The 19,346-nt window shown below is 47.6% G+C and overlaps 2 protein-coding genes across 6 annotated transcripts in view; one reads left to right on the forward strand and one right to left on the reverse strand.

Annotated features, from left to right (window-relative positions):
- The window catches only part of MYO7A (myosin VIIA), a 65,972-nt gene extending 56,653 nt beyond the window's left edge, over nt 1–9,319 (forward strand). For both annotated transcript variants that reach the window (XM_077767528.1, XM_077767529.1), the window contains exons 39-47: nt 238–343; nt 1,633–1,746; nt 2,750–2,837; nt 3,020–3,126; nt 5,342–5,527; nt 5,947–6,063; nt 7,087–7,170; nt 8,010–8,129; nt 8,706–9,319. In XM_077767528.1, the coding sequence (XP_077623654.1) occupies nt 238–343; nt 1,633–1,746; nt 2,750–2,837; nt 3,020–3,126; nt 5,342–5,527; nt 5,947–6,063; nt 7,087–7,170; nt 8,010–8,129; nt 8,706–8,795 (1,012 nt within the window). In that variant the 3' untranslated portion in view covers nt 8,796–9,319. The remainder of the gene's footprint in view (nt 1–237; nt 344–1,632; nt 1,747–2,749; nt 2,838–3,019; nt 3,127–5,341; nt 5,528–5,946; nt 6,064–7,086; nt 7,171–8,009; nt 8,130–8,705) is intronic.
- A 1,160-nt stretch (nt 9,320–10,479) lies between these two features.
- The window catches only part of GDPD4 (glycerophosphodiester phosphodiesterase domain containing 4), a 142,129-nt gene continuing 133,262 nt past the window's right edge, over nt 10,480–19,346 (reverse strand). For 3 of the 4 annotated variants that reach the window (XM_077767564.1, XM_077767565.1, XM_077767563.1), the window contains one exon: nt 10,480–11,205. In XM_077767564.1, coding sequence (XP_077623690.1) covers nt 10,967–11,205 — 239 coding nt within the window. In that variant the 3' untranslated portion in view covers nt 10,480–10,966. The remainder of the gene's footprint in view (nt 11,206–19,346) is intronic. The other variant, XM_077767566.1, reaches the window with a different exon arrangement.

Consider the following 19,346-nt stretch of genomic DNA (forward strand, 5'->3'; position numbering starts at 1 on the left):
TGCATCCTTCACCTCTCGCGGTCCCCTCCGCAGCCCTCTTTGGTGGGCACTGTTCTCTCATTGTCCAGTCGAGGGGCTGGAGGCTCGCGGAAGTTAAGTGACGGTCACCTGGTGGGATGTGGTGGACAGAGATAAGAACTGGGGTCTGTCTCCGAAGTTCGCTCTGTTCCCTGCTCCCCGTGGCCCCATGAACCCACCGGCTCCTGACCGCCCCTCCGCCCCTCTCCTGGCTTTCAGAAACGGGTCCCGGAAGTACCCCCCACACCTGGTGGAGGTGGAGGCCATCCAGCACAAAACCACCCAGATTTTCCACAAGGTCTACTTTCCTGACGACACCGATGAGGTGAGGGCTGCTGGCTTCTTGGTGAAGCCCAGGTTCCCCGAGGACACAGGGGGCGGCCCTGATGCCTCTCCCCTGTCACCCCCCCCCCATTTGCTCCCATCCTCCTCCTCAGTGGAGTCAGGGCTCGGCTGAGAGGCTACAGACTCCCTGGGTCGGGAGACCTTGGGTTCCCCGGTCTGATCTTCTGTTGTCTCTGGCAGCTTCCCTGAGAAGATCATTCTTCCCTCTCTCTGAGGCGGCTCTGCCTCCGAGAAAACACTCTCTCCCTCTGAGCTGAGCTCTATGCTGGTGCCATGTCCCTGATGTGAGCTGTGCTCTGGTCACAGGCCCGCCTGCCCAGGCCTCTCCTATTGCCCTGGCCCACTTTCCTGCAAGCCCCCTCCTTCTTCCTCACCTGGCCTGACTGTAGGTCGCCTTGGCCAACGGTTCCGTTAGTCTTCCCGTCATGCCCATTAGGTCAGCTGCCTCCCGACCCCCACTCCTTGCCCCATCCTGGCACAGCGTCTCGTTAGAGAAATGAACCCAGCACCAAAGCTTTTAGTTTGACAAGCAGCTGTAGAGCTTGTCTAGAGACTAGGGACTCAGAAATGTCATGCTAGGATTCCAGTGACAAGGACAAGACTCTAACAAATCCTTTCCTGTCCCTCCAGTGGGAAGCAGTCCCCACATTCCACACCTACCCCCACCCCAGGCTGCTTCTCCTTCCCCCCACCTTTCTGGAATTTGCTTTCTTCTTCCAGCCTCTCTCCTCCCACTCACCCCGCCTACCTTTGCTCCCTTGGCATCTGGTCCCCCATGCTTCTTGTACAGCCAGGCCCACAACCGTGGAAGTAGAGGCTGAGTCTGCTTGGAGGGTTGGGAAGGACACAATCTGGGAAGATCCAGACAGGAGCTGCTTTTTCCTTTCCTTTTTTTTTTTTTTAAAAATATTTATTTTTAAGAGAAGAGACAGAGTGTGAGTAGAAGGGGGGCAGAGAGAGAAGGAGACACAGAATCCAAAGCAGGCTCCAGGCTCCAAGCTGTCAGCACAGAGCCCGATGCGGGGCTCGAACTCATGAACCGTGAGATCGTGACCTGAGCCGAAGTCAGTCGCTTAACCGACTGAGCCACCCAGGAACCCCTGCTTTTTCCTTTTCTTAAATGCTGCACCCAGCTCTGGACCCACGGGGAACACCACAGGTGGAGGGAGCCCTGCATGGGCGGGAGGGGGCTCAGTCTAGTTACAGGCACAGACACAGGAGCCCAGGAAGCCCCAGCCGCCACCACCTGTCCCCACCCCCACTCCCCAGGCCTTTGAGGTGGAGTCCAGCACGAAGGCCAAAGACTTCTGCCAGAACATTGCAGCCCGGCTGCTCCTCAAGTCCTCCGAGGGATTCAGCCTCTTTGTCAAAATTGCAGACAAGGTGGGCGATGGGTCGTTGGCTTCCTATCGGACTGCTGTTGGTCTGTCTGTTGGAACATTTACTGGGGCCATAGGAGCTCACAGGGCAGCAGGGAGGGGAGAGAAGGGAAGAGAGAGGTGTGCTTGCGTGTGGCATCTGATTGTGTCCCTCTCCTCCTTATGCCCCTGCAATGGCCCCCTTACCTGTGGCAGCTTCCTGTAAACGTCTCTCCTCCGAGGCACTGCAGAGCATGACCTCAAACCTCTTGGGAGCCATGTGGCACTTTAGGTTCTGGACACACAAGGCTCATGGCCTGCACAACACACATGAACTTCCCAGGTTTGATCTGACTAGTCCCTCAGCTGCCTCGCGAAGGCCAATTAACCCTTGAAATAACCCAACAGATGCCAAAACGTGGACTTAGAAAAGTTAAGTAACTTATCCAAAGTCACGCAGCAAGGACTCAGATGCGAGTAGGTCTGACTCCAAAGCGCAGGCCCCCTGCCTGCACCATTCCACATTGCTCTTCCTCCCTTCTGTGTCCATGAAGGTCAAGGCCCTAGCTTTAAAGCCTCTTGCTGTGGAAAGGCTTCCTTGGCCATGTCAGGTAGATCAGGTGCTCACAGTTCCCTGTGCATCCATGTCGGCCTCCTCACTTCACACCTGTCCCTGTGCCAGGCACTGGGGACCCACAGGTGATCTCAGTAAGGTCCTCAATCCAGAGGAGCTTGGAGCCTGTGGGATGAGCAGGTCACGGATGCTGGAGAGTGTCCAAGGCCTCAAGACCTCATTCTTGGCCTTCTCCCCAGGGCTTAGTCTTTGCTGAATGACTGAATGGAATGACTGTCATTCTGGGTGGGAAGTAGGCTGTGTTCTGGAGACGACTCAATAGGCATAGTTAGGGCAGAGTGGGCCACCCTTCTGGCTGCAAGAAAGGGCCACTAGGAAGGCCTTGGGTGGGAAAGTCAGAAAACTGAGTACTGCTGCAACTATAATGAGTGGACTGGAATGGCCATGTCCCTAGGTCATCAGCGTCCCCGAGAATGACTTCTTCTTCGACTTTGTTCGACACCTGACAGACTGGATAAAGAAAGCACGGCCCGTCAAGGATGGTAATGTGAGGCTGGGCCCTGAGGCCATCTGAGGCCCGGAGCAGAGCAGGTGCCGGCGCAGGGCCACACCGCGAGGCCCGCCTGCGTGGGACCTGAGCTAGGGCCTCTGCCGGGGCTGGTGCTGGGCGGGGGCGACCCTCTGTGCTGCGACGCTCTGAGTGACCAGTTGCCCTCTGCCACAGGAATCGTGCCCTCGCTCACCTACCAGGTGTTCTTCATGAAGAAGCTGTGGACCACCACGGTGCCCGGGAAAGACCCGATGGCCGATTCCATCTTCCACTATTACCAGGTGCGCCGCCCCGCACCTCTCCGCTGGGCTGCCCCCGCGTGCTGCTGGCCTCGCCAGGAGAGGGGCCTCAAACAGCACGGCCTCCAGGAGATTCTTGCTGGGATCCTGGGGGAGTAGCTCAGAGGCAGACCCTTCTCCTTCCTTGGGGCCTTTCTTCTGAGACCTTAATCCCCACCCGTTCAGGCCCTTCCCTTGGTGAGGGGCTGTCCTCTGAAAGAGACTCTGCTGCCATACCTGGGTGTATCTGAGGCAGCTGTGTGTGTAAACGCTTTCCAGCACAAGCATGTGCCTGCAGGAAGTCAGGGGAGGCCCCTGTGTTGAACCTCTGTTCGTTTGTCTGGTGCTTTTCACTCATTCTGCCCTCCCAGCAAACCCCAACAAATAGGCATGTTCTCATTTCATAGAGGGAGAAACTGAGACATCAAGTGCTGGGATTAGGATCACAGGGTGGATAGAACTAATTTGAGTCCATGGCTTCACCGCTGCTGACTCAGTGATCTTTTCTGGGCCAGCCCTGTTTACAGCCCTCTGTAGGGGAGACAGGCCAGGATGCTGGGAAGGTTGATGGAGACAGGGATGGCGGCAGCTGTGGTAGAGAGAACCCTTGCCTGGGAGGCAGCAGGGCTCATTCACCGTGAGCTCTGCCCCTCCCCACGGTGCCCTTTTAGTGAATGGCAACACGAACGTCAGCTACCGTTTCCCCCAAGGCAGAAACCCAAGTCAGCCTTGACGTCTCCCTCTCCCTCATTTCCCATGTTCCCAATAATTCACCTGATGACTTCACCTCCCAAACTCTAACATCCATGCACATCTCTGCATTACCACCTGTAACCAGCTCAGGTCAGCCCATCTTGTCTCATCTGGACGAAGCTGGTAACCTTTCCCCTGAGCCTCCCTGTCCATTTTTGTCCCCTTTGAATCCATTCTTCACATGGGGGTCGTCAAGCCTTTGGGATCCTTTCAGTGGCTTCCCATTGCTCTCAAGGTAGAATGCCAAAGCCTGACTCTGGCCCTGCATGGGGGTGCCACTAGCTACTTCTGCTGCCTTGTCTTATACCCAGCACCCCTTTTTTCGCTTCGCTTAGCTATAGTTTTTCAAGTTCTCAGGTATGCTTGGGAGCCTTTGTGACATTTTCTCTTCTGGGAAGCTTTCCCCTAGGTTCTTTCCTTCACCTACTGAGCTTTTAGAAGTTAATCATCATAAGGGAAGTCTTCCCTCTTCCTAAGCCTAGATCAGGCCAACCTGATATGCTGTCCTAGCACTGAGAACACTTCCTTCAGATATTGTAATTATACATCGATTTGGGGTGATGGATGTCTGTTCTGGCCTTGACTACAAGTTCCTTGAGAGTAGGGAGGGTTGTTGCTTAAAGGGCCTGGCTCATAGTAGATGCTCAATGAATATTTGTTGGCTTGACAGATGGGTAAATAGGCAGTGAGTCTGTGAATGAATGGGTGGGAGGATGGAGGGTGAATGAACTTAGGGGTAGATACTGGTGGGTGGAGGGAGGGACAAATGGAAAATGGATACGGGCAGGCAGAACCATATGGGTGGGCAGGTGGATGGATGGAGGTGGGTGAGGAGATGAAAAGGCGGATGGATAATAATTGACGCAGGTTTCCAATCTGCAGTGCGTCCTCAGGCCAGCCGCAGTTTCCCTATGCTTCGAAGAGTAGGTACCACAGCTGTAAGGCTGTGGGCAGTGTTGGCCATTTAGAAGCTTCATCTTTGCTTGTGGTCCACTCCTCCTCCTCAGCTACTGGAAGCTGGAAGTGGGGAAGAGCCTGGTGGTGCGGCTGAAACTAGCAGGTCTCAAGGGAACAGAATGGGAGACCAGCCTGAGAGGCTTTCCCAAGGAAGGACAGGCTCGGAAGGTTAGGGGTGTGGAACAGGCTCAGGTTCACTAGCTGGTCACTCTGAGTTTCTTCATCTTTGAAACATGGCTGCTCACCTCCCCGGACCGTTGTGAGGGGAAATGAAATCATGATATCCATGCGTAGCTCTGCTTTCCAACTGTAATGTGCTGAGGCTGTGCAAGCACGGTGCTCTTTCCCTGTACTGTGCTGTCTCCCCTCGAAGCACAGCGTCAGCTGAGGCTGGAGGCAAAGGGAGGCCCAAATGGGTGGGAGGGCAGGAGACCCAGCCTCACGTGGCAGGAAGGCGCCCAGGTCCTCCTTTCCCCTCCACGCCTGAGGCGGGCTCTGTCTCTGGCAGGAGCTGCCCAAGTATCTCCGAGGCTATCACAAGTGCACGCGGGAGGAGGTGCTGCAGCTGGGGGCGCTGATCTACAGGGTCAAGTTCGAGGAGGACAAGTCCTACTTCCCCAGTATCCCCAAGCTGCTACGGGAGCTGGTGCCCCAGGATCTCATCCGGCAGGTCTCCCCTGACGACTGGAAGCGGGTGAGTCTGGAGGAGGAGGCAGGACCAGGGGTCTCTGGGCGCCCCACAGGGCAGGGTGCTGGCCGGAAGCCCAGGGAGGGATCTCTTGTGGGCCCTGTGGGTGATAAGGTCACCCTCTCGCTTTCCCTTCCTCTTGCTTTAGGCAAAGGACTCGCCTGGCTGTTTGGTAGTAATTTGCCCTGTCCTGGTTGCCATGGTGACCTGATTTTACTTGCTAGTCTTTGGTCTGCTTGCTTAGGGGAGGAGAGGGAAATAAGGATGCCCTCCTTGTTTTGAGGGGTGATGGGGGGAGCCCCTCATGGCCTCCAGGGGCCCCATCTTATGCCTGGCCCTTCAGGGCCCATGACCGATAACCGTGCAGGTGAGGTAGGGGCGGCAGGGGAGAGGCCTCTGACCCCCACCCCCACCCCTCCCTACAGTCCATTGTTGCCTACTTCAACAAGCATGCCGGGAAGTCCAAGGAGGAGGCCAAGCTAGCCTTCCTAAAGCTCATCTTCAAGTGGCCCACCTTTGGTTCAGCCTTCTTTGAGGTGAAGGTACGTTAAGGGTGGCTTCTCAGGAGGAAGGGACTAGGGAGTGGGACAAGAAGGCACAGGAACGCCTCTCCAGGACTGCGGGAAACGCTGGGATGGCCTCTGCCACCTGCCCTGGCGAGGAAAGGAGGGAAGCACCCTCAGCTTTGTACCACCTGGGCATCTCAGCCTTGGGGCATGAGGGACCCCCAGCCGCTCAGCTTGACAGGGGAGACAGATGTGTAAACAAGCCAGAGTAAGAGGGAATGATCTGTGCTGTGACCAGGGGGAGCCCTTGTCAAGGTGGTGGAGCCTGGGAGGCCCACCCAGGCTGAGAAGGCCACGCGTGAGCTTTGCAGGAAGGCCCTGGGGAGAGTGATCCTGGAAGAGGGCCTACAGGAAGCGCGAGTGGCTGAGTACGGATGGGCGCAGGGTATGAGATGAGCAGACTGCGGTGAGGCAGGCTGGCAGACTGGCGCGGGGGTTGGGTTTCCTTGTGCAGGTGGTGGCCAGCCCTGGGGGGTTCTGCATGGGAATGATGGGGCCGGAAGTCCACTCTGACTGGGGCGTGAGGGTGGGCCTGCGGGGCGCGCCGGAGGCAGGAGATGGGAACAGGAAGGCACGAGAACTGGGGGGGTAGGTCAGGCTGGAGAGGAGGGGATGACCTTGTTACATACCTTGGACAGGAGGCCTTTTGAGAAGCCTGGCTGTGCAAAGGAGAGAGGGAAGCTGGAGGCAGGAGAGTTCAAATGGGTTTTTTTTTAACAGGGCAGACATTGGGCTGAGAGAAGAGATAGCCCAGAGTCCTAGAGAAGGGATGAAATTGCTCCCTAAAAGGGTGGGAGATGGGGGTCCCTTAGGAACCCACAAAGGGATCTGGGTAGCACTGAGGGCTCAGCAGAGGTGGAAACCGTGAGGTTAAGGCAGGGCCTCTGGGCCTGCTGCACCCCTGGCATCAAGCTGGGGAGGGCGACGTATTCCTAGCACACTGCTTTCCCTGCTCTGGGCTCCCCCAGCTCTCTGATGGTTTCCGGCTTTCTTTGCTAGCAAACTACGGAGCCAAACTTCCCTGAGATCCTCTTAATTGCCATCAATAAGTATGGGGTCAGCCTCATCGATCCCAGAACCAAGGTGAGTGGTGACAGGAAAGAGCGGAGGTCTGCTTCTCTGTCTGCACCTCTAACAACGACCCCCAGACCCAACCCCCCAAAGCCCCTGCTGGCCACCATCCTCACTTCATCTGCCCTCTTGGCCACACATCTTGAGAAGTGGTCTGTTTGCTTTGTCTATTTCTGTACCTGCTCCATCAAAATTGCTCTCCTAGAGTTACTAGGCAACACCTTGCTACTAAGTCCAGTGAACTTTTTAGTACTTGGCCTTTTAGCATCATTGCTCTACCAACCCTTCTTTCCTTCTAGAATTTTCTCCACCCACATTGGGCAGGATGGCAGACTGTACTGCGGTAACTACTGCTCCTCTTTATGGGCCAGAGCAGTCCTCACCAAGGGAACCCGGAAGCACAGGACCACTGGCAAAGGATGCCAATGGCCACCACCTTCCCCTTCTGTTCATGTGCCCCACCTTCCTGGGTCTCTTCCTCTCTCTTGGTCATTCTTCTCACATACTTTGGTGGGATTCTTTTCCACCCACACACATGGTGCTCCCTGAGGCCGTCCTGACGTCTTCTTGACTTCCTCCTCAGGACCCTCTCATCCAAGACCCCCGTTTCCATTCCTTCAGGCCTCCCAAACTTCCAGTTCCAGCCCCACATACCCCACAGCCTCGTGGACATGGGAGGAGAAGGCATCGGCCTCCCCTGGCATCTCCACGGCAGAGCTGGCTTCTCTCTTCTTGCTGCTTCTGTTGTCTGAGGGCCCAAGGCCTTTCTGGCGGGTGTGGGCTGGTGCTGAGGGGGAAGTGAGGCCAGAGGGTCTAGCCTCTGCAGCCTCAGATTTTCTCTGCTTTCCCAGGACATCTTGACCACGCATCCCTTCACCAAGATCTCCAACTGGAGCAGCGGCAACACCTACTTCCACATCACCATCGGGAACCTGGTGCGCGGGAGCAAACTGCTCTGTGAGACGTCACTGGTGAGACCTCTTCTATTTAGGCCTGGTAGGGCTCCCCTACTTTGAAGCTCCAGCCATCCTCTCTCAGTCCCCAGAACAAACGTGAGGAATGCATGGCTTGGCCTGAGATCGGGGCCAAGGTCAGTTTGAGGCTCAGCTTAGGTCTGGGAAAGGGGATTAGTATGGGGTTGAGAACAGACCTCTTATTTAATAACTACTGTTTGAATGGCTTCAGTATCTGGGGACTGAGCCTTTAGCCCCTGAGTTCAACACTGGTACCATTAGCATTGAGGCCTCATGGACTGAGCTGAACTTCTACAGCATGGCTCAACTGGTAAAGCCTTTAGAGGCACCAGGATGTGAGGGGCCTACAAGCGAGGGCCTTCATGTAGCGTCGTAACAACTGAGAGCCTTAGACGTGTGGCTGAACGAGTCCAACCCTTCAGCTGTGCGGCTGGGGAGATGGAGTCCAGAGCAGTAGAGGCTTCTCCTTAGTCCAAGGCTCTGCCCTCCGTGGTTTCCTGGGAGTGTTCTGGGTCTGAACGGGCTGACCCTGCCCCACTATTGGCTCTGTTTATCTTCTTGTGCTGTTTCCAGGGCTACAAGATGGATGACCTCCTGACTTCCTATATTAGCCAGATGCTCACGGCCATGAGCAAACAGCGGGGCTCCAGGAGTGGCAAGTGAACAGTGGGGGAGGTGGTGCTGGCTCAGGCCCATCAGCTACCTCTGCAGGTGGGGGACGACTTCTGCCATCTGGGCAGGGAGGCTGGGCCAGCCACCACCACGGATTATCATACCAACTTGGCCTCTGATCCTCTTCCAGTGAGGCCGCCTTGCTGGGATGCAGAACTCCCCTCTATCCACTCCTGAGGGGTGGTTCTAGCTCTGGCTGGCTGTGGCCTTCCCAGTGGCAAAAGCCTGTGCTCCGTGGGTGCCTTTCTTAGACCAGCCCTACCATGCGGCCTCCTTTGCCTTTCCGTGCAACCACTGTGTCAGGGAATCAAGAGGACAACCTAGTTCTCCGTACTGGGACCAACCAAACCAACCAAGAATATTCTGAAATCCAAGGGACTGGCTTAATTCCTGTAAGTCCAGAATTCTCAGCTGGGATGAGGGAGACAGACTACTTTTCTATATTGCAGTGTGAGTGTTGAGCCCTGTGTTAGTCTCCCCTGATCACCGCAGGGTATAAAGTATGTGTTTGATCATTTGGCCCTCTGGTGTCTTTGCTGGGGAAGGGGAGAGAGTGGGGTGTGGCCTGTAGGAATATCTCCTCAGTCTGTGGGCACAGGGCTGAGCTGGTCTGGGTTTGGGGTGCCTGAGCCCAAGGTGTGCTTGAAAGGGGCTTAAAGGGACTGGCTGGGACTACGGTGGGTTGGAGGTAAATGTTAGGACATCAGCCTGGGACGTAGGGGCCAGATTCTGGGCCTTAACTGGGGCCAGTGGAGCCAGAGTGACCCTTACCTCCTGTAAGAAACATTTCCTTGATTTATCAAGAACTCCAAGAATGATGCTACCTAAGGTTAAATCCTTATGTCACCACGGTGCCTATAATAGGTTGTTTTGTGACCAGGATGAGACAACCAAATTTGGCTGAGATCTGGTCAGGAATGGGGGCTTCAGACAGGGAGGTAGGTAGGATTTAGGGGTGAGGGATCCTCCTTGGCCATGACTGGGAAGAGTGCCTAGAGGAGTGACAGTGGAGACTGCCCTGGAGGAGAGTATGAGTCCCTAAGTCCTTACTGCCCTCACACTCACAAGTGTCCTGGGTCATGTGCATCCAGATGCCAAACAAACACTCCAGAGGGCGTTCTGTTCCTGTTCTCCTCAGCTACCTGTGTGGGAAGAGCTGGTTGTGAAAATGGAGGCCCCAAACCAGACAGCCTGCTTTGTGGGATGACCATGTGGCTGTCTGAGACAGCACTGCCCCATCAGTGTTCACACAGCTCCATAGACAGACAGCCTCCCTCAGATAAGTCTGAGCCAGGAGGAGGTGCTGTGGTGGTCTGCTTCTATCCCATCATAGCAGTGGGGATACAGAGGCCCAGAGAAGGTAGGGGAATAGGTGAAGGTCACACAGAACTCAGTTCACTGTTTTTAACATTCAGCTCCGAGACACAAAGGGCTCCAGATGCTTGTTCTATGCCCCAGTTCCCCTTCAAGGTCTAGGGCTATGGGGTAGGCACAGGATTATGCCCATCATCCCATGCAGTGGGCGGGATGAGATCTTTCCCCCAATTCATGCCTTTGCCCACACCACTTCTCATTCTCTGACTCAGGATAGCATTACTTTTGCACTCATCCCCGAGCCTCTGTCAGCCTGAGTGATCGCAGAGGGGTCCAAAGAACATGCCATTAACCTCCTGGGTTCCTGACAGGCTGCCTTTATTCCCATGCTGACGTGCACAAAGCCATTCCTTTAGCAGGAAGCACTGTGAAGGGGTAGGACAAGAAACCCTGTACCGTCAGAGAACAACTAACTCCAGCTTCAAGACCACAGCGGTTTTCCCTTGTCCATCCCCTAGAGATGCATTCTTTACGGAAAGCACTAGACCAGCGTGGTTCTCCTGAGAGCCTCAATGGCCCTTCTGCTCTCCTTTCTTGACCACTTCGCACCCTTAGGCACAGAGAGGAAGAGGAAGGAGAAGGCAAGGTTGGCAGAATTTTCTCCAAGGACATCCTACAGGAGGAGGAGAACATGCTAGAGAAGGAATGCACTGTATGAGAGACTTCCTGGGAGGAGGATTTAACAATGGGGGCCTCGTTAGTGGGCACGGTGGGTCCCAAGGTGTCGATGGCAGGGGATCTGTCTGATGATGCTCCGGGGGAAGCATGTTGGTAGTTTGACTTTTCCCTCAGGGGATACTGGTAGTTAGATTTCCTTGGGGGACAGTGGTGGTTTGACCTTCCCCTTGGGCGATCACTGGTGGTTTCACATCCTCCTTGGAGGGGTACTGCTGGTTTGAGGGCTTCTGTGACACAGAGGGAACTTGGATCTCTGAGAATGTGGGGGGTTCAGGCTGACTGGAAGGTGGCTGCTGTCCAGGGATTTCCCATGACTCATTTTCTATGTCAGGGACTGGTTCCTGATTATCTGTGGGGGGTAGAAAAGACATATAGATTCCTTTAGTGTCACTTTCCCAATTTGTGTTCGCTGTGTGGTGAGCAACTAGTCCTGTTTTAAACATCAGAACCACCCCTACTCCCTCAAGCTTGTCCTTCTAAACTTCCTCCCTCGACATTTTGGGCAAACACAGATGGCCTACCAATTCTGCCCGAGGCAAATAAGGTCCATTATATGAGGGTACGGAGTCTCCAAAGGAAGCTCTGAAAAATTAGCAACTAAAGATTGTATATTTTATAATAATTATATATTTTATAATAATTGCTTTCAAGTCAGTTATAGAGAGAAAGGAACATCTTTCCACACTGGAATGGGAGCTTCAACTTGCCACTATATTCCTCGTGGCCAGGAAAATGTCACATACTAGGTGCTTGATGAAAATTTTTTTAAATGGATAAAACGAAGAAAAACATACTGAGTTAACAACGTAGTGAGGAATTATGGAGACCAAATCAAGACTGTGGAAATTCAAAAAGTGAAGCCCAGACCCAACTATACACTGTCTACAGGAAATTCACTTTAGCTACAAATACACAAATAGATTGAAATCAAAGGCTGGAAAAATAAATACCTTGTTAACACTGCTGAAGAGAAAGACGAAGTTGCTATTAATATCACACAAAGTATGCTTCAGAGCAAAGAATCTTACCAGGGGTAAAGAAGTTCACTTCCTAGTGATAAAGAGATCATTACATCAAGAAGATAGGTTCACACACCTATTAGCAGTGTTTCAAAACACATGAAGCAAAGACCAATAAGGCTGCGAAGAGAAGGAAATCTACAATTATATTTGAAGATTTCATTACCCCATTCTCAATAAAAGAACAAGGCAGAAAATCAGTAAGATATAGAACGCCTGAAAAACCACTGGTTCTGGGCCAAGATGGTGACGTAGGAAGATGCTGAACTCCCCTCTGCCACAGACACCTATTTATAGAGCAATTGCTCCTGAAGACCACCTGAGGGCTGACCGAACATCTTCTTCACCGCAGAAAAAACCACACAGAGAACGGCAAGAGAGACTGAACTGCAGAGGCTGGGCAGGGGGTACAGTACTGAGGGGCTGTGAGCTGATTTGTCTTCCCTGAGGCACAGAAAGAAGCCTTGGTTTAAAAGGGCAACGAGATATGAAGGAACTAGTCCCGGAACCCTCTCCAGGTCACAGGACCTGGCAAACGCCATGGTTTATGATTCTCCTCCACCTTGACAGTGTGGATGGAAGCAGGGTCTGGGCATCCTACCTGGCCTACTACCTCAGTCAGCCCCAGACCCCTACTCACACCAGCCTAAGGCAGCCCCCACCCCCACCCAGTGTCGTGCATACCAGGACAATCCTGGTCAGTGTCCCTTCAGCTACAGCCATCTTGCTAAGGTGACAAAGGTGCAGAGCACCCCGGAACATGCTAGCTCCACACCACTTTGACTCCAGACGACTTGCTAAAGTACTCCTGGCACAGAGCGCTGTGGGACCTCCTGGCTGTTGCCTGCCTCAGCTCTAGCTGCCCCACTGAGGCACCCCCTGCACTGAGCATCCTGGAACACAGTGGCTTGCACCTACTTCAGCTTCAGTCCGGTCAGGGCACCGACTGCATGGAGAATCCTGAGACAACCCTGGCCCATATCCACTTCAGCTTTGGTCATCCAGAGATGTGCCCCAACCCATATCCAGCCACAGCGCCAGCCGGCCAAAGTCACCAGGCACAGCCAGTCACCATACACAAGACCATTCCTTTAAGTTTACGAGAAGTAGTTGTTCTGCCTATTCATAGAAACAAACACAAAGTCGAGTAAAATGAGAAGACAGAGGAATATGCTGCAAATGAAAGAACTACATGAAATAACCAATCTACCTGATGAAGAGTTCAAAGTAATGATCATAAAGCTGTTCAACAGCTTGAAGAAAATAGTAGATGAACTTAAAACATCAACAAGATAGAAAACAAAGACCAGGGTTTAAGAACACAACAACTTAAATGAAAAATACACTAGAAAGAATCAGCAGATTAGAGGATACAGAAGAGCGGAGCAGTAATCTGGAAGATGGTAATGGAGGGCACTTGAGCTGAATAGCAAAAGGAAAAAAGAATTTTAAAAAATGAGGATAAGTTAAGAGGTCTCCTGGGGAACATCAAACGAACATTTGAATTATAGGGGTTCCAGAAGGAGAAGAGAGAGAAAGAGAAAGGCAGAAAACTTATTTGAAGAAATAGCCTAAAACCTTCTATAACCCAGGGAAGGAAACAGACATCCTGGTTTAAGAAGCACAAAAAGTTCAAAACAAGATGAACCCAGTGAGGTCCACACCATGACACATGGTAATTTGAAATGTCAAAGATGAAAGGAAGATTAACAAGCAGCAAAAGAGAAGCAACTAGTAATGTACAAGGGAAACCGCCTAAGACGATCAGCTGATTTTTTATAAACTCTGCAGGACAGAAGGAAGTGGCATAATCTATTCAAAGTGCTAAAAGGAAAAAACATACAGCCTGTGAATATTATACCTGGCAAGATTATCATTCAGAATTAAAGGCTAGAGAAAAAGTTGCCCAGAAAAACAAAAGCTAAAGAAGTCATCACCACTACATTAACCTTTCAAAAAATGTTAAAGGGACTTCTTTAAGTAGAAAAGGCCATAACTGCAAGAAACTTATGAGGAAAAAAAAATTTCATGAATAAAAGCAAACAGTAATGGTGGTAAAACAATCACTTGTAGTAAAATCAATTATATCTAGAATATTGGTTAAGAATGACAACATTTACATAAAATATGGAGTGTGGAACAAAAAATCAAGTTCCTTTAGAAAATGTTCAAACTTAAGTGACTATCAACTTAATACAGACCACTATATACTTAGAATGTTATATGAACTTCATGGTAGCCACAAACCTATAATACATAAAATCATCAGTCATAAGAAAGAATACTGGGAAAAAAAGGAACATAGACGAACTACAAGAAGCACCCATAAAACAATTAACAAAATGGCAAGAAGTACATAGCTATCAATGATTAAATGTACATGGTGTAAATGCTCTAATCAAATGCATAGGGTGATGGAACGGATAAAAAAAATCAAGACCTATCTATATGTTGTCTATAAGAGACTCACTTCAGACCTAAAGACACATACATTCCATGCAAATATAAGGAAGAAAAGCCAGGGTAGCAATACTTACGTTAAACAAGACAAAAAGAAAGGCATTGCACAATAATAAAGGGATCAACCCAGCAAGAGGATATAACAATTGTAAATATCAATGCACCCAACACTGGTGCACCTATATATATACAGCAAATTTTAACAGTTATAAAAGGAGATACTGACCATAGGGAATAATAATAGTAGAGAACTTAAACACCCCACTTACCTCAATGGATGGACAATCCAGACAGAAAACCAACAAGGAAACTATGGCATTGAACACATTAGACCAGATGGATTTTATACATATATACAGAACATTCTATCCAAAAACACAATACACATTCTTTTCAAGTGCACATGGAACATTCACCAGGACAGATCATGTATTAGGCCACAAAATAAGTCTTAATAAGTTTAAAAGGCTGAAATCATATCATACATTTTTTCTGTACACAGCATGTATTTAGAATCAACTACAAGAAAAAAATGGAAGAAACACAAATACATGGAGGCTAAACAATATGCTACTAAACAATGAATGGATCAATGAAGAAATCAAAGAGAAAATATAAAAAAAATACATGGAGACAAATGAAACTGTAAAAACACAATGGCCCAAAATCTTTGGGACCCAGCAAAAGCAGTTTTAAGGGAAATTTTCAATGATACAGGCTACCTCGATTAACAAGAAAACTCTCAAACAATCTAACCTTAAAGGAACTATAAAACCAAGAAAAAAGCCCAAAGTTAGTAGAAGGAAGGAAATAATAAAGATTAGAGTAGAAATTAATGAAATAGAGACCAAAAACCATAGAAAAGATCAATGATATTGTATATGTGAAACTAATATATACTGTATGTTACTTATACTTGAATTTTAAAAAGCTTAATTCTAAAGTCAACAAACAATAGTTAAAAATCTTTTAAAAAATCAATGAAACCAGAACTGGCTCTTTGAAAACATAAGCAAGATTGATAAACCTTTAGCCAGTGTCATCAAGAAAGAGAGGACCAAAACAAAATCAGAAATGAAAGAAGGAAAGCAAAAATGACACCACAGAAATACAAAGGATTATAAGAGACTACTATGAAAAATTACAGACCAAGATACTGGTCAACACAGAAGAAATGGCTAAATTCCTAGAAACCCACAATCTTCCAAAACACAATCAAAAAGAAAAAAATCTGAAAAGGCCCATTATTAGTAACAAAATTGAATTAGTAATCAAAAAACTCCCAACAAACAAAAGTGTAGGACCAGATGGATTCACCAGTGAATTCCGCCATTTAAAGAGTTAATAACTATTCTCCTCAAACTATGAAAAAGAAATAGGAAAGGAAAGAAAGATTCCATATTCATTCTTTGAGGCCCTCATTACCCTGATACCAAAACCAGACAAAGACACTACAAAAATCAATATCCAATATCAACAGACCAATATCCTTGATGAACGTAGATGTAAAAATCCTCAACAAAGTATTAGCAAACCACATTCAACAATACATTAACAGGATCATTCACCACAATCAATGGGATTTATTCCAGGGATGCAAAGATGGCTCAATACCTACAAATCAATGTAATACATAACAGTAACAAGTGAGGAATAAAAATTTTATGATCATCTCCGTCAAGACAAAAAAGCATTTCACAAAACTGAACATCTGTTCATGATAAACACTCTCAACAAAGTGGGTTTAGAGGAAATATACCTTAACATAATAAAGGCTATATGTGACAACCCCAGAGCTAACATCATATTAAATGGTGAAAAACAGAGCTTTTCCTCTAAGATCAGAAACAAGACAGTAATGCCCACTGTTGTCACCTTTATTCAACCTAATACCAGAAGGCCTACCCACGGCAATCAGATAAGAAAAAAAGGCATCCAAACTGATAAGAAGTAAAATGGTCATTATTTGCAGATGACATGATACTACATATAGAAAAACCTGAAGACTCCATCAAAAAACTATTAGAAATAATCTATGAATTCAGCAAATTTCCAGGACACAAAATTAATATGCAGAAATTCATCGTGTTTCTATACATTAATAATGAAATAGAAAAATTAATAAAATTCCACTTATAATTTCCCCCCACACACACAAAAATACCTAGGGATAAACTTAACCAAGGAGGTGAAAGACCTGTAACTTGAAAACCACAATGAGACATCACTTTTTACCTATCAGAATGGCTAGAATCAGAAAGAGAATAACAAATCTTGGCAAGGATAGAGAGAAAAAGGAAGCTTCATAAACTGCTGGGGAGTTTGTAAACTGGTTCAGCTACTGTGCAAAACACTACAGAAGTTACTAAAAAAATTAAAAATAGAAATATTACACAATCCAGTAATTCTACTACTGGGTATTTAACCAAACAAAACTACAACACTAGTTGAAAAAGAGCTATACACTCCTATGTTTATTGCAGCTTTATTTACAACAGCCATGATATAGAAACAACACAGCGGTCCACTGATAGATGAATGGACAAGCAGTAGTGTGCGTGTGTGTGTGTGTGTGTGTATGTGTATATACACATACACACACACACACACACATATACAGTGGAATATTATTCAGCCATAAAAAAGCATGAGAATTTGACATTTGCAACAATGGATGGAACTAAAGGGTATAACATGCTAAGCAAAATAGATCAAAGACAAATACCATATGATTTCACTTAATATTCAGACTCTAAAAACCAAATGAAAAAAGCAGAAAAACACCCATAATTATAACAAACTGAGGGCTGCCAGAGGGGAGAGGTAAGGTGTGAGGGGAGATGGGCAAAATGGGTGAAGTAAAGCGGCAGGTACAGGTTCCAGTTATGGACTGGATAAGTCACAGATGAAAGGTACAACATAGGGAATATAGTCAATTTTATTGTAATAGCCTTGTATGGTGACAGATGGTGGTAAGCATAATACAATGAATGTATAGAGAAGTTGAATCATGTTGTACACCTGAAACTAATGTAACATTGTGTGTCAAATATACTTTAAAAATATAGACATCTGTAGAAAGCAAACAAAATAATAAACACTACTAACCAACTAGACCTCACTGACATTTATAGAACATTCCACTCAATAATACCAAAATGCACATTCTTTTCAAGTGCACATGGACATTTACCAAGACAGACCATATTCTGGGCCAAGAAAATAGTACCAATAAATTATAAACGATTTAAGTCACATAAAGTATGTTCTCTGACCATACAGAAGTTAGAAATCAGTAACATAAGGATATCTGGAAAATATCCAAACATTTGGAAACTAACATAATTCTAACCCAAGGGACAAAGAAGAACTAACACTACCTGATTTCAAGACTTACTATGAAGCTATAGTAATCAAGGCAATATGATTTTCTCATAAAGAGAGTCAAGCAGATACATGGAACAGAATCGAGAGTTCAGAAATAGACCCACACATACAGAGAGAAATGATTTCTTATAAAGGTGCAAAGGTAATTCAATGGAGAAATAACAGTCTTCTAAACAAATGGTACTAGATGGCAGAGAAGTAGGGAGTTCTGTGCATTTTGCTCACACCCAGCTCTGAAACAGAGAAGGCCTGAAGCCATAGAGTCATGAGCCGCAGGAGTGTGGGAAGAGAAAGAGACTGACTACACTGGGAAGGCAACCTCATAAGGCTATCTCAAGAAACAAGCCACAGTATATAGTGTAGAGAATCCCCAAAAACCACTGTAAGTAGGGAAATAAAATAACCAAAGTCTCAACAAGAGAGACCAAGGGACACCATTCAAAGAACACTCCCTGAACGGAGAGGCCCTGGACAGTTAAGGGGCCTTCTTTAATACAGCAGTACTTGCAGGTGCAGAGTGCATAACAAGCTTTTAAAACTAACAAGAGACAGAAAGCCAACCAAAATAATGAAATGGAAGAACTCTACTCCAAAGAAACTCCAGGAAGAAATGACAGCTAAAGAACTGCTCAAAACAGATATAAGCAACATNGAAAAAATAAAAATTAAAAAATTAAAAAAAAACTTATCAACAATGGTTTTCTATAGTACATAGCTAACAAGAAGAATATACTATAACTGTTACTGCAACTCTACTACTAATGATAATAAAAGCTAACTTTTATTAAAAAAGAAAAGAAAAAGGGTGACCAAACAAATGTTGGTAAAGATGTTGAAAACTGAACTCTCATTCACTGCTGGTAGGAATATAAAATGGTACAACCACGTTGCAAATCAATTTTGCAATTTCTTAAAAAGTTAAACATACAGGGGTGCCTGGCTGACTCAGTCGGTTTAAGCATCTGACTTCGGCTCAAGTCATGATCTCATGGTTCGTGAGTTCAAGCTCTGCATCACGCTCTCTGCTGTCAGCAGAGGAGGCTGCTTGGAATCCTCTGTTCCCCTCACCCTTTCCTCTGTCCCTACCCTACTTGTGCTCTTTCTCAAAATAAATGAAAAAAAAAAGTTAAACATACCTTAACATTGCTCTAGCTATTGTACTTCTAAGCATTTGCCCAAAAGAAATGAAAGCGTTATGTCCATACAAAGATATGTACAAGAACACAAATATATGATAGCATTTCTAAATATTTGTAAGAGCCCCAAACTGGAAACCCAAATATCTAACAACATATGACTAGATAAACTAATTGTGGTGTATCCATACAATGGAGTACCACTCGGCAATAAAAAGGAATAAATTACTGATACAACAACATGGGAGAATCTCATAATAATTATGCTGAAAGAAGCTAGTCAAAAACTAGTATATATTATTGATTCAGTTTATATACAATTCTTGAAAATGCAGCTACAGTGACAGAAAGCAAGTCAGTGGTCCCTGGGGGTGTGGTATTCAGAGAAGGGCAAGAGGCAGTAAGAAAACTTTTACTGGTGATGTATTTGTTCATTTTCTTGGTTGTAGTAATGATTTCTTACTAAAAGCTTATTAAATATTTCATTT

This window comes from Crocuta crocuta, unplaced genomic scaffold, assembly GCF_008692635.1.
Source record: "Crocuta crocuta isolate KB4526 unplaced genomic scaffold, BGI_CrCroc_1.0 scaffold561, whole genome shotgun sequence".
Taxonomy (NCBI): Eukaryota; Metazoa; Chordata; class Mammalia; order Carnivora; family Hyaenidae; genus Crocuta; species Crocuta crocuta.